At 51.9% G+C, this 15213-nt stretch overlaps 1 protein-coding gene across 4 annotated transcripts in view; it reads right to left on the bottom strand.

The window, feature by feature from the left end:
• CYTH1 (cytohesin 1) overlaps positions 1-15213 on the bottom strand; it is a 68598-nt gene that overhangs the window by 7214 nt on the left and 46171 nt on the right. For 3 of the 4 annotated variants that reach the window (XM_032456703.1, XM_032456704.1, XM_032456705.1), the window contains exons 2-10: positions 11947-12029; positions 10743-10807; positions 8895-8961; positions 8507-8625; positions 8102-8182; positions 7077-7189; positions 5798-5946; positions 5306-5418; positions 187-265 (exon numbers count right to left, since the gene is read on the bottom strand). In XM_032456703.1, coding sequence (XP_032312594.1) covers positions 187-265; positions 5306-5418; positions 5798-5946; positions 7077-7189; positions 8102-8182; positions 8507-8625; positions 8895-8961; positions 10743-10807; positions 11947-12029 — 869 coding nt within the window. The remainder of the gene's footprint in view (positions 1-186; positions 266-5305; positions 5419-5797; positions 5947-7076; positions 7190-8101; positions 8183-8506; positions 8626-8894; positions 8962-10742; positions 10808-11946; positions 12030-15213) is intronic. The other variant, XM_014552569.2, reaches the window with a different exon arrangement.

Below are 15213 nucleotides of genomic sequence, written 5' to 3'. Positions count from 1 at the left end.
CTCTGCTGCCGTCTCCTGCCACACCTGCTATCCCGGTGGAGACAGAGTTGGCTCCGAGCCCGACACCTTGCACCACCCCCGGGCCCAGGCCTGAGACTCGCCGCAGCTCTTCCACGTCTGATCGGAGCCGTCCAGAAATGAGGCCCGGCCACCCGAGTCCCAGCCGACTGCCAGGCACATACTCACCGTCGTGTATTCAAAGTAGTAAAGGCAGTTGTCGGTCAGAATGAACCAGCGTCGTTTCCAGGTCTTTACCCTGCCGCCTGCGGAGCAAAGAGACAAGCACGTCAGACAGGAGCCACCGGGTGCGCAGGCTCCGTGAGGCCCGAAGCTCTGCCCCCGGAGGGTGGGGGGAGCGGGGGGCGGGGTGCCGGGAGAACACGGAGGCCGGGGCAAAACTTACATCAGTAACAAGACACAGAGCCAAAACAGAAGCACCTTTCACAGAGTGAAAGTCTGTGTACAAGCAGAGCAAGCAAGTCGGGTGGCACCCCAGAGATGACGTCAGGACAGCAGGGTGAGCATGGCGGGGGCGGGGGCCGGGGCGGCGATGGACTCAGAAGCGTCAGCAGAAGCCTATGGGTGCGGTGGACATGGGCGACACGGGAAGGAGGGGAGAGGGTCAGCCCCTGGTCCAAGCTACTCTGCCAGGCCCACCAGCCCAGGGCTCCACCCAGAGGGGCAGGAGGAGGAAACGGGAAGTAAAACATTTTCACCCCTCAAATTAAGTCTGGTTTTCCCGGAACAAGGAACTCAGGTTCTTGCGGTCTCACAACACCCTGACTGTCACGCGCTTCTGCACCCGCTATTTCAGGCTTCTGGGCCAGTGTCCTAAACTCCCCCAGAGCCCTAGGCGAGACAGCAGGACTCCTGGATCTGGGAAGAGCCCCCCGGGAAGCAGAGGTCCCTACTCAGTTCCGGACTTCTCACTGGAAGCTTGAAGCAAAACTAATCTGAGGGGGCGGCCACGGGCCAAGCGCGCTCTGACAGGGTGGCTGCGAGCTGGCGAAGCTCCCTCAGCTCTTTTCAATATTTCTCAGTAAAAAGAAACACTGGGGCCAGTCATGAAGGTATCCCAAGATGACATGAAGGAAGGGAGACTTAACTGTGACCTCAGTGAGTGAAGGCACGTCCTGCTCTCAGTCTGACTGGGAGCTAGACTTTTCTTCTCCTCGAATCACACCGGGTCCAGGGCAAGCTTTCTGAATGTGAACCACAGGAAAGCTACCCGAAGGCCTTCACGTGGTGGCATATGCACAGTGTTTCATGAATACTTCTTGTGCTCTTGGACAGGACAAGCTCTTTCTGCTAAGATTTAACCCACAGAGAACATCACTTCCCCAACCTTCATACGAAGCGAGGACCTATGGGTATAAACCTAGTGTGACCCAGTGGTGCCTTCCACCTGCCCCCAGCACAGCAGCTGAGCACGGGCAGGTCCGGCTGCCGGGGCACGGCTGTGTGCTCACACCAGGTTTCCTCAAAGGATGACTGCTGGATTCGTGGAGACAATGTGTCCAGCATCAGGCCTGGCAGCAACTATAAGGTCTACTGGACTTTGGGCCCTTGCATGGCTCTGCTCAGGTGCCTGGAGTCTCAGGGAGCTCAGGGATTGGGCGTTACTTGCCAGGGTTCTGTGTGGCACAGACCTAGTTAGGGAAGGAGGTCTGCCGTAAGCAAACACGAGCCGCCCCGCCTGCCCTGCGCTGGTGTGCAGCAAGGACTGACTCTCTCCCCGACAGTGGTCGGTCAGTTTCCATGAGCACGTGCCTCTGGCCCCATAAGGCCCCAGGGCGTGAATTAAGAAACCATGGATGGAAGTATGACATGCATGTGGAAACAGGAAAGGCTGGGCCGAATCAAAATAAATGAGGAGGAAAAAGAAGACAAGGAATGTATTTAGGACTGGAGCCAATTTGCTGTAAAAAGGAACCCCCTTCCCCATTTCAGAGTCTAAGGAGGTGGCTCTTCTGCCTCTTGCGCTCAGCACACAAGGACACCTCAACCCACCCCCACCACCATGCGTTCCCCTCCCAGGACCACCCTGGGGGCCCTTGGGGCTGGGGCGGGTCATGGAAGAGGGGTCAGATGCCAAGAGGAAGAAGATGAAATCTAGCAAAAGAGGCAAAGCTGGACAAGTTCTCTCCCTGATGACGAAAGCTCAGCTACTTCCCGATAACCTGCTGGTTAAGGAGGCCCCTGCTGTGAAGCATCATGTGGTCCCAGGGGGAACACTTCCATATTGAAAGAAAAACAGACATGAAACAAGCAGACAGATCGATGCGCGCACCTAGGACAGTCCCTGTGGAACTCACAGGACCACCTCCCAGCCCCCAGGGCCCCACCCCTTCAGGTGTACAGGCCAGACGCTGTCCTCCCCCGGGGCAGGGAACAACATGTGAGTCCCCAGAACGTCTGAATAGCTGTTCCTCCCTGTCTAGCTCTGCTCAAGTGAGCTGCAGCTGACACCTGAGGGCTCCTCATCTTGAAAACATGTTCCCCAAATCAGCCAGTGGCGGGGAGACACCACAATATAACTGAGAGGCCGACTCAGGGTTTTTAACGATACTCTTTGAAAAAGAGGAGGGAGAACAACCAAACAAAGCATGAAAAACGGCTGAGGCTGTAACGCCCTCCTCGAACACCTAGGAAATTAACCAGAGGGCCTTAAGCAGCGGTTTGAGGGTTTTGGCTTTTCCTTTTTAACTGTACTTGGCATCATTTCGAGTTTAAGAAACACCACTTCCCTTTTTCAGGCAAAGGCAAATGTCTAATTCTTTTCCTGGATTTTGCTTCTCCGATCACTTACATAAGCCAGAAGCACGAGGCTTTGGAGAGGCTTTTGGTGACTCTCTGCTTCCTTTCTTCTCTGAGTTAGAAATCTCTGAAATTCATGGGCGTCAATTTGAACCTACAATACAGTGCATGCCTGGCCAGCGATTCCAAGAGAGAATTCAGTGAGTACTCTCTCCTTTTGCGAACCCACTCTCAGTATGTTTTCCTGCACTACAGTGCTCAGGAAAAGTTGAAATTAGCCCACGTCTTGGTCCTGAGCTGTTGGATGCGCCATGTACTACCCCAAAAAGGGAAGGCGTGAAAATCGCTCTGCACCCCTGATCCTGACCAGTTCCCTAGGGACTGTACGGTAAGTTAGAAGCAGCATTAACACTACCACCAGCAATTAAAAAAACAAAAAAACCAAAATTAACAAAATAAGAAAACGCTGCAGCAGTTACAGTGGCCTGGGCAGAGCGAGCGAGCAGGGTGAGGGGATTACATACCTCCTGGAGTTTGGGGCAAGGAAAAGGAGAGCCAAAATCATGGAAACATACAAATGAGGGAGAAAAGAAAATTAAAACAAAGAAATTAAACCCAACTCCTTTCATCTTAAAGTGCACTGTATTAGTCACTCGTGTCTGCGTGGGGCGGGGCGAAACCTCAGGGTCTGCCCTGTGATGCAGGAGCTTGCCTCACCAGCCACATCGTACTGGGGAAAAGGCAAGGTCAAGGCACCACCAAAAACTGGCCTCAAAGATGCCACAAATCAGTTCTCACAAAACCAATGTTCACTAGTATATCCAGAATCCAAAGCAAAGACGGTGAAGATTACTTTGGGGAAAATCAAATGTCTTCCTTCGGATGGCTATGACTTTTTAGAGTGTATGTAAAAATGTGCACACACAGGCCTGTGAATGCAACTGTACATAAGTGTACACACGAGAACATAGACATAAACATGTAACTGTGGCCGGCCGGAAGGCCCGCCTTCTGCGGCACATACATGGGAAGGGCTGACTCTAAGTGTGTGATGACGGGCACACACGTGAAGGGTTTAGGAGGGTTTGGTGGAGGTGCGGGGAAAGTAATGCAGTGACCCAGAAACCAGAAATGTTTTTTAGTTTTAAAAGATATGGGACGCCTCATGAATTTACATGTCATCCTGGCGTAAGAACCAAGATAATCTTGGTACTGTTCTAATTTTAGTATCTGGGCTGTCAAAGCTAACACTCAGTATCAGCATTTAAACAAATTTTGTGGGAGGCGGAAGTAAAGCCAAACTTGGGTGCACTTTTTAAATCGCCAGCAGGTTTCCTTTTAATTCCATCCACCCAGCAATACAGATGCAGAGCAGAGTGGCTGCCTCTGGGGTAAGTAATTTTAGAGCCTTAACTTCAGAGATTCTACTGGCTTAAAGATATGTGAAGTGTTGACAAATTCAAGATCTCTAAGGCTCCAATCAGTGAAGTGGTGCTTTACGGAGAATGTATGACTTAGGTCATTATGTGTAAACACAAAGATTTGGGATGTGCTTTGAAAAGGGAAAATAAAGCCTACTGCTCTCTGACTTAAACTTAGTCAGAAATTAAAGGTTCCATTTCAGGGCTTCCCCGATGTGCCAGTAACGGCCTAGGGTGTGATGGCTTCTGATCACACCGGCGCCAGTAGCTGAAAGGGTGGAGGAGGACTGTTCTAATGACACCTCCTGATACTGGGGGAGCTTGGGAGGGCCAAGACAGAAGGGAACAGAGGAATGTGCTCTCTCAGTGGCCCCCAGAGTGCCCTCCTTCCGCCCAGGGGCGCGCTCGGCCCCCCCCCCCAGCAGTGAAGGGACCACATGTGCACGTGAATGGCCCAGGAAGCCCACTGCTCTTTTCCCTTTCGGTTTCTCCGTCCCTTCAGGGCAAGGCACGACACAAACCTCTGCAGCACAAGCTCACTCTGGCAGAGGGAGAAGGACCAGTTTTTTTTGAATGAATGAGACCACTGAGGTGGCTGATTCCGGTTGGAAAGGAGGGGCCCCGCGCCCGCGGATGAGTAAGAGTGCGGTGATTGCGCTGCAGCCAGGCCCGGGCTTGCCATGCACGCTGCCTGTGGGGAGCCAGATGCAGAAGGAGGTGATGATGCGCTGGGCGGGGAGGGGGCGCCGGGAACCACCGTGCGTGATGGGAAGTAGGGGGGCACAGCTGGCCGCCCCCCTGGTGCTTGGGGAGCAGGAAGGGCAAAGGACCAGGTCCTCCGGGAACCGCCTTGAAACAAATCCCACTCGGGAATGTGGGGCCCCACACCGGGGCAACATTTATGCGGGCACGTCTGTGCCCCAGAGTCCCTGCGGTCTCGAGGCACCGGCTGTGCAGTCACCTCCCTCCTAGAGGCAATCTTGTTCGAACAGTATGAATTCACAGCAAAGTCCCTCCTCTGGGCCTCTGGCGCCAGCCCCCTTCCCCACAGCGCATGCGCGAGCGCACACACGGCCCTACTGTCTAAGTTCCCGCCTCAGGAGCCCCAACCTGGAGGGCGTTACTCACCGAGCTTCAACAGCCAGCCTTCTCGGTCTGGATTGAAGAAAGTGTGAGTGAGGTCATTCCCATCGTCTTCTGGGATTTTAAAGGGCTCATTTTTTATGCTCTCATACAGATTCTGGGATGAAAGACGACATTGCATGTCTCTGATTCTAGAAGCGCCTCCTGCCCATCCCCTTCCCTGGCATTCATGTGAGGAGCGCAGCGACACCGCGCTTGGCAGGCGTGGAGAACGTCTCTACCTTCAGGCAGCTCACAGAGACAAAACAAATACGAGGCCAGCGGACAACCAAGAAAGAAAAGCAATCAGCCTGACTCCTATCTGAGCTGCCAGTTTCAGACTGATAAACTGCTGGACCTCAAGGCCAATTTCTTAATGAAATTCACATAATTAAATGAATGGCCGGAGCCGACACTGGATGTACCGGTGGCCCCACCCTCCCCTCCATCGGGGCGCCTGAGCCCAGGGCCCCAGGCTAGGGGCAGAGACAGCTCACCCGGAGCAGCTCCTCGGGCAGGTCCCCCCCGTCATTGATGCCCCGGTTCATGGCGATGAACCTCTCCACGGTGGGTTTGTCCTTGACGTTGGGGTTATGCAGGCTGGTGTTCAGCATGATGATGGCAAATGAGAGGACGTAGCAAGTGTCTAAAGGAGGAACACAGAAGTGTGGTTAGAAACATCCCACCCGAAGAAACAAGACACACCAGATGAAACTGAGAGTAACAGGCTGTGCCCTCAAAGGAATGGGCAAAATCCACTTGTCGGGATGAGCTCAGACTGAAAGGTTACACACTGCTAACTGCAAAGCGCGGGGGACGAGAAAGGACATACAGCATCAACAACGACTTAGACAACATTGTAAACTGACTATACTTCCATAAAAATATATAAACTAAAAATATGTATATAAAATACATAAACAAGAAGTTTATACTGTATAGCACAGGGAGCTATACTCAATATCTTGTAGTAACTTACGGTGAAAATGAATATATGTATGTTCCTACATGACTGAAGAGTTCTGCTGTACACAAGAAATTGACACAACACTGTAAACTGACTGTACTTCAATAAACTGAAAAACAATGACTTTGAGATGCTAATTTTTTCCAGATTGTAAAAGAACATGAACTGAGTAGAAAATCTGAAAAACACAATGTATAATAAACTAAAAACTCCTTATGATCCCACTGCCTAGTAACAACGTGCTCTGCTTTCTTACATAAATGCGCCCGTGTAATACATCACACACACATCCCACTGACACAGACCGCAACACAGTGAGAATTAACACAGATACAGTTCTGAAGTCTGCTTTTTTGCTAATCTTAATAGCACTTTTCCGTGTCAATATAAAGCCTCTTTTTAAAAGCACGATTTTTAACTGTTGCATATTTCAGAATTCAGAAGTACCATAACTTACATGTTTACTATCTTAAAATTGTTGGACTTTGGATTGTTTCTAGCTCTGTCTTTTTAATCTTTTTTTTGGTAATTGAAGTATAATTTACAGTGTCATATCAGTTTCAGGTGTACAGCAAAGTGACCCAGTTAAACATGTCTGTTCTTTTTCAGGTTCTTTTCCATTATGGGCTATTACAAGGTACTGAATATAGTTCCCTGCACCACACAGTAGGTCCTTGTCCAACTTTTGACTGTTATAAACCACATTTAAAGCAATGTTCTCAGGCAAGAACCTCAGCCCTCCTAGAGAGCTGTAGAAATGATCGTGTGCTGGGAGAGAGCCTGGAGGGCGGCACCGACCCCGAAGGCACCTGTGGACTGGAACACTCCATTGTTGCACTGGCAGTAGCGCTGGGCAAAGGCCTCCATCATCCGGTCGATCTTCTGGGCCTCACCCGGCAGCCGGAAGCTCCACAGAAACTGCCTGGAGGGGGAGACAGGGCGCGTCACAGGGCTGGGGGACAGTCTACCCTCCACGAGTGATTTCCGCAGCAAAGGGCACAGGGGGACTGGGGCGGGGGGACTTCGGTCTCCTGTTCCTTTACTCTGAGCAGATGTAGACTTACCACATCACTGTTCCCTCACCCAGAGGTAAAATATTTAGGGAAAATGAAAAATTAAGGTTTCTGTTCAGAAGAACGGTTCTCTTCGACTAAAACTCAAGACTGAAATACATGTTCTCTATTTTGCTCATTTATTTATTTTTCATAACACTCATTTTAAAAGCACTCCAATATTCAGAAAGAAAGATGAGGTGGCAGGAAGAGAGATTTTCTATTAAAGCGGGCATGACTGATCCCTCCCTCCAAGTCAGAGAGAGACCCCGGGCCAACAGGTTTTATTCTGGATTATTTTCATCTGTCTGAACAACAACACAAAAGATGATGCCATTATTTACACTTACGGCGACGAAAATACCACAAACGACAATTTCTCAAAAGGCAAAAGGCAACAACAGATTGAGCAAGAAAAATTAAAGTTGACTTTCCTCTTTCTAAAATGAAGGGCATACTTCCTACTTCCTATTCCAGGGCAGGAAATGAAAGGGTTTTCTAAAGTGAAATTAGAAAAGATCCAAAATTTAAACATTTATCAACTTCCAAAATGTGAAATGAAAGCCCCGAAGAAGAGTTCTGCACACTTTGCTTCTAATTTAATTCCCTTTAGCCATCCAGTTACTCCAATCACAGGCCAACCAACTGCTCTCCTTTAAGACGCTTCGAGATACTCAAATAACCACCGAAAGTACAATTTCACTGAAACACCAGACCGGACAGAGGCACAACCGAAGACCCGCCTCTCCCCTGGCCGAGGCGCTCACTGCGAATACACTCACCGTAGGGCCTGGACGAGGTTGAGGTCAGTGAACTCGTGTAACTCCACGAATGCGTGGAGAACCTGGATATTAAACTCATCTCTAACAAGAGAAACAGAAGATATGGGGTGGGGGAAGGAGGAGTCAGACACCGATGCTGGGACTCCAAGGTCGCCCCCACCCCCAGCCAGGCGGCCTCCCACGCTGAGTCTGCGGGCTCGGGGAGGCCACCATCCACACACGGAAAGGGGAAGCCCCCACCTGCCCCCCTCACACCAGCTGCTGTCTCCAGACAGAGGCTCAGCACCAGCCTGGCTGCTGCTGCCTGGGGACAAGACTGTCCTGAGAGCTCAGGACACCCGGGAGCTCGCTGCTCTGCCTACAGCTGCCCAACCTCCCTGGCAGGCGTCCGTCTCCGGGCCTTACCTCTCCCCCAGGTAGTCTCCGATGGCTGTCTTGTTGAGCCCTTCGCCTTTATACAAGAACTGGGCGATGTCCTCACAGGTGTTCTTCAGCAGACCGTTCTCTATCAGGAACTGGATGCCCTGGAGGGACAGCCAAGATCCCAGCGGTGCTTTAGGCCCCGGGAATGTCCAGAAAGAGGGCAAAAGGGCGGAGGAAGGAGGGGTGTGGGTGCTTCGGACTCAGAGGAAGGACCAAGTCAGCACTTTCTAAATTCTGCAGGAAGCAGGGCTCGCGACGTGAGCCGCGCTCCACAAACGGGCAGGGAAGGCGTCTCCAACGCCTCTGGGCTCAGCTGACGGCCTGGAAGCCCCGCCTGACAGACCACGGGCGGCGCCTCCTTTTCACTTACCTTCTTAGGATCCATGTTGAATTTCTTCCTGCCCATGGCTACCTGTTTGTTCCTCTGCATGTTTTTCCTGTAAAACAACCACCACAGCCACTGAAGCCCTTCAGGTAATCGGGAGGTTCTGAAAGACCAATAGAGTTCCCACGCACATCCATGGATTCACGGCGATTCCTGAGACCGACCCAGGAAAGCACAGGCATACTTGGGTCTGTCTGCGGGAGGTCAACTGAAACCCTGACCCTGACCCCACGTTCGTTTGTTCCTACTACCGTAGTGAGATTTTTTTTTTTTTTTACCATGATTTTTTTCTCATATAATACACTCATTTTGAATGCACTGAGTGATGTTTAGTGAGTTTACTGAGGTGGCAGCTCTCACCGTCATCCAGTTTCAGCACGTCTTCAGCACCCCAGAAGTGTACGCCATGTGAGTTAACAGTCTTATTACCTCAGCCTGTTCAGCCACTCATCTACTGGTAGACATTTAAAGCTATTTCCAGTTTTGGGGCTACTTTAAATAAGAATGCTGTATATAACTCAACAAAAAAAAAAGAATGCTGTAAATAATCTCATACACATTTCTTTGTGGGCACACTTTCATTCCTCTTGAGTTAAGCCCCTGGGAGGTGAGTGGCTGGGCACAGCACAGGTATACAGTCCACATGATGAGACACAGCCGAGCTGTCTCCCCAGTGGGGACACCACTCTGTTCTCACGAACACGAGGAGCCCTGTCTATGTAAAGTCAGCCGTCCTACTGCGTGCGAGGCGGCACCTCCTTGGGATCAAGGATGCTGAGCACGTTTCACCTGCTCATTACACGTATATAAGTGTCTGTTCAAATGTGTTGCCCATTTTTAATTTAAGCTGCCTTTTTATTAATAAGTTTTATGTGTTCTTCCCACGTATATTCTGGATACAAATCCTTTTTCAAACACAAATATTGCAACACAGATAGTCCCTCCTGGTCTGTGGCTTGCTTATTCACTTCTTTTAAGAGTACCTTTTATAAGACCAGAAATTTTAAATTCTGATTAACTCCAAGGTACCCATTTCTTTTAAGCTACATTTTTTAAAAAAACGGGAAGTAAGAAAGCTATAGCCCAGAGCTGGCCATAAAGAGGCTGGACGTGCTGAGTGAGCCACTTTCTGCCAGACACGCAGCTTCACTAATCCCGGACGGCCCCGCCCACACAAGTTTAAAATAATAAAATCACACAGTCCCATGCAGCCAGACGGGGAGACTCAGGCTTAGGAAAACACAGACACGCAGTGAATCAGAAACAGCCCGTTCACTACATTCAACAGTTAGAAAACGGTCTGGGAACCCCATTCAAAACGGAGCTCTCAAAGCAACTAACATCTCATGCAGTTAAGAGAAAACAACAACCCGCAGACACCCGTGTCTCTGCACTGTCATCGCATTTCCACACTCTCCTTCCTTGAGTGCTGGGAGCTACAGGCAAGCTTGCGGGGGGGCCAGACACAGCCGGGCCCTGGCCTTCGGGAACTGCATGAGCAGCATCCCTGAAGCTTTTCCTTTACCCAAAGGGGAGAACAGAAACTCTAAGACACAAATGCAGTGGACAAGAGAGGGGAAGAAACAGGTCACACAACAACTTAGGTTTCCAGCTTCGGAGGACCTCCCAAGCTCTCTAGCTCAGCCTTCCCAGCGACGGCGAGCCTGGCCGGCCCGGGAGCATGCGCGCAGGCAGAGGGCACGGCCAGGAGCGCGCTTGCCGGCAGCAGGGCAGAAGCCGCACGTTCCCCTCCAACACGCCGCGCGCGCGCGGGCCAGGCTGCCGCGTGGCCCAGCGACAACCACAGAACCCCCGGGAAGAGCACAGACTCACCTCTCTTCTGTGGACCCCAGGTTTTCAATTTCATTAGCTACTTCTGCTATCTCATCCTTCAGCCTCTGCAAAACACACAGTCCAGAGTCACCGGGAGGAAGATGCAGATCAAACTAAAAGCTGTGAAATCTCACAAAACTTCCACCAAAACCAAAATAAAGCAAAATGAAAGTAAATAAGACAACCCCCCCAACTATAAAATTTCTGGATAATTCATCTATTCAACAAATACATACTGAGCTCCCCTGTATTCTCAGGAATACAACGGTAAGAAAGATAGCTCCTGCCTGACCTCAAGGATTTTACAGACTAGGAAGGAAATTCATAATCACACGCACTACATAAAATGTGTGTTTTTCCACTGAAAAACGTCTGCCTCGACCCAGTCTGTCAGAGCGTGTCTGCAGCTCACTGGGCAGGGTCTGACAGAAGACCCCAGGACAACCCTCCCACGCCCTGGGGGCTCAGCCAGCGGTCCTCGGCCAACACGGCCGCCAAGCGGCTGGGGCCCGCCGCCCGAGCGTGCCTCCCCGCTCCCCACCTAAGCAGGCCTCCAGAGTGGACGGCCGGCCTGTTGCGGCAGAGGGGCTTCGAGTGAAGAACTGCTTGCTAAGCTTTCCCACACTTACCAGTGAAGCAGGGGCCACCCAGGGATACACAAACCAACCCCGGAGCAGGCCCATCTCTCCTGTCCACACTCCACAGCTGGGGGTTTCAGGGTGTGCCCTGTGCCCTCTCCCCTCCCCGCCCCTGGGCACCCCAGTGTTTTACGAAGAATCCCGGAAGAGGTGGCTTCCTATCATCCAGTAATAATCCAGCCGGTGGGAACCTTCTCATCCTACAGACACAGGACCTGAAGTTCAAAGAACCCGAATTCTCCACCGAGCACCGCCCTGCCAGAAAGCGGCAGAGCCACGACTGGACGTGGGCCTACTGAGCCCGAAGCCTGGGTTCTAACGGTCTCCTTCAGCCACGCGGCACTCACTGGGCAGTCAAGAGACCTGGGTCACTCTAGCCTGACAGCGACCAGCTGGGTGGAGCTCACAGAGCACCTTGCCCGAGACTCCATTCTCACCTGTCAAGCCGAGGTGATCATCAGTACCTGCGCCTCGTCAGGGCTGCGGTGAGAGCAGGCCAGGTGTCACGAGGACACCCCCCCCCAACCCGCCGCCCCTGGCCACACTCCCGCCGCCCGGCCTCCTACCTGGATGTCAGCCAGCAGCTCCTGCTTCCTCCGCCGGATGTTCTCCAGCTCCTGCCGCTCCTCTGCAGTCAGGTCACTGGGAACTACAGGGAGGGAGGGCCAGGTCACTAGGAAGGCTGTTACTGAGTCCAAAATAAATACAGCCCAGAGACCACAAAGGACAGAGACACCACGGAAGAGGCGACAAGCCCGTGTCAGAAATGACCGACCGCTGGGGACAGCTCTGGCTCCCGTTCTCTGCCACGTTTACCCAGGTTAGGAGGGAACTTGGGTCACAGAGAAAAGTCCTGATAAAGGAACAGCCATCATAAAACACAAGACAGCAGAGGCTGCCTAAGGTTGAGTGAGGGGCTGGCCAGCAGCGACGGAGGACGCCATCAGCCAGGCTCCGGCCACTTCCGTCCCGGGCGGAGGCGGGTGGGCTTTAGGCCCCTGGTCAGTCAATCTCTCTGGACGGAGCCCAACCCCGATGCGGGGCAACATCCACGACACGGGAGTGGGAGCACCTGCGAAGCAACGTGAATGCCAGTTTCATGCTGTTTCTGGAGGGGGAAGGGGAGAGACTGGTATGTACAGAAGGGTAGGCCCCAAACTGGAAAACCGCACTGGACCCTGGGCATGGGGCTACGGGGGCTTTTCTCTCTGCTTTACACTGTTTGACATTTTCTGAATCATGTGTTTAAAAGGGCCCTTGTCGTCAGAACAGAGTTGCTGAATTCCCGATCACAGCCGTCGCCGTGGAACACCCCCACTCCCCTCAAGACCTCACCCCCCATAAAAGCAGGGGCTGGGGATGGCAAGGCTCCACGAGGACCCCTCGGAGCACGCGAGGAGCTGTGGGGTCGTCGGAAGGAGCGGCCGCGGGCCCAGCCCACCAGACAGCAGTGAGGTCACTGTGCGCAGGTTACTGGACCCGTTTGGGCCACATTTCATCACTAATGAAGTGGGGAGACCACCACGCACGTCACTGGGCAGCTGTGAGGATGAAGTCCCCCAGCGGCTCAAGTGCCTCAGAGCCTGCCCGGGTTTCGGAAGTCCCGTTCCCTTTGGGGCCCCAAGCAGCCTGAGGGGAGGGGGCAGGACCTGGATGCCTCCCACCTTGGCGCAGGCGCCTCCACGAGGTAGAACCGCCCTGTGCGGCGCGGTGGTGACTGCGTGGCCTACGCGTGGCTATGAAGCACTTGCCACGTGACTAGCCTGATCCGAGGTGTGCTATGCATGTAAAATACACACCGGCCTTCATCCTGAAAAGGTGAACTGCCTCTTTAATAACACTTTATGTTGATTCCACATTGAAATGGTAATTTGGTAAATAGGATATGTTGTTTTAATTGATCTCACAGGGGCTGCTGGACTGGGTTGTGTTCCGTTTCTCCTGTGCGCGCACACACAAACACACACACACAGTAACAGCGCTGTCTGCAAGCACGGTGAGGATGCACAACTCGCTAACTGGCACTGGGACTGAAGCCACTGCACTCAGGGAGCACTGTTTTCCCCAAGTATTTCATAAAAATCAGGTAAGACAACAAAAGAGGGTGGAAACGACAGACCACGGGAGTCCGCAGCATGGCTGAATTCGCCACAGGAGACTCCAGGCTGAGTTTCCTCTTCTGTCTCACTTTCCCCCACCCTGCTCTAGAGAAGTGTCTTTCAAACTCCCAGATCCACAGTTAGGAAATGCATTTGCTTTCACGACCCAATCTCCCCCATACACAGCAATACCAAAAACAACATCCTCGCCATGTGAAATCCATTGATATTTTAGTTTAACAGTGGCTACAGCCCATGAAATGGATTCCAGAGCCTAAGTAACGCACTGAGTTCTACAGTGTGAGACACACTTCTTGTGCACCAGAGGCTTGAGGAGAGAGTCACTCCAGAGATGCCAACAGACCACTGAAGTCCAGGCCAGGCCTTCCAAGTGTGGCCTCTGTGCCTCTGAGAACTCAGGGACGAGCCTTCCAGCAGCTACTTCAGAAGAAAGCTAACCGGTAACAAGTCAGCTCCAGTTAGAGCAAAAACCACCTTCAGAAACAGCACACACCCTACTGATTCATCTCTCATCCTAGGGGAAAGCACGCCTGAAGAGGTTCATTCTGACTTTTTCTGGCTTCATAAACCAGAAGAATTTCTAGTCCATGAAGATGAGAAGTACCCTTTAAGACACTACTTTCCTGAGGTTCTAGAAGACAAATATTCGTTCTAACATAACATGGTTTTTGAAACTTTGAAGCAATTGCTTATTTTTTAATAGCTATTCCCTGGGGGACTGAGTAACTTGGCTTTGTGTTTGAACCAAGATGGCCTGATCAGATCACCAGTGAGTCTCTCCCCAAGCAGAGGCAAGACTACAATCCTCATAATAAGGATGATGAAAAACAGAACTGCGATGGGGGGAAATTTGTATCTCAAGACTGCTGGAGAGCCCGAGAGGCTGATCGTTTTCATTCCAAATTGGAAACTCGGCAGTGGCCTCCTTCCCGGAACCCCAGCGCCCAGCCACTCTGCACTAGCGCCCACACCTGGCAGCTTTCTGGGAAGCCACAGTCTAGTTTCTGGATTATAAACTCAAAACTAGCTTGTGGTCCTCCACCTTCTGAGACAGATGCTACTTTAGAGAGAATAAAGGCATAAACCTACAATATCAAAGAGCATGGGGAGCGGGGCCATTGGCAGAAGAGACCTCAACAAACTTCCAGGACAGAGGAGGCAGCGGGCCTATGCCTCCTTCTGACAGTGGGCTCCATGGGGCGGGGGGGGGGGGCGCGAGGGATGGACCGCGCATGCCTGTCACTGCCTTGTCCGTGACTCCAACAGTTCTGAGTGTTTGTCCCCAGGCAAAAAAAAAAGGGACTGGACGACTTGTGGTGAGCAAGCGAGCAGGGAGCCGGTGCCCAGGCAGAGCCCCCCTTCCAACACCCAGGAGGCCTGGCGCTGCCCTGTGGAGAGTGGACTTCCGTCCCCCCATGCAGGGCTCCTGCCCCGCTGTCCACTGTGTCCTTCTTCTGCTCAGAGATGGCTGAGCCTTTAGCCCGATGGGGAAACAACAGGGCTGGGAGCAGAAAATCTGCCTGGAGCAGACAGAGGTCATTAAGGGAACAGAAGAAAACTTTAAAAGAACAGAAACTCTGAAAAGGAGACAATTACAGGAAAAGAATAAGCTCCTGGAAATTAAACATATTTTGCCCCTCTAGCCTCTCCCAAAATAAAAAATGAGTCAGTAAAGGAATGAAAGGTAAAGTCGAGGCACTCATGCAGAACAAA

This window comes from Camelus ferus, chromosome 16 (assembly GCF_009834535.1).
Source record: "Camelus ferus isolate YT-003-E chromosome 16, BCGSAC_Cfer_1.0, whole genome shotgun sequence".
Taxonomy (NCBI): Eukaryota; Metazoa; Chordata; class Mammalia; order Artiodactyla; family Camelidae; genus Camelus; species Camelus ferus.
The sequence above is the reverse complement of the archived record's forward strand: the minus strand, read 5'-3'. Positions and strand labels throughout refer to the sequence as shown.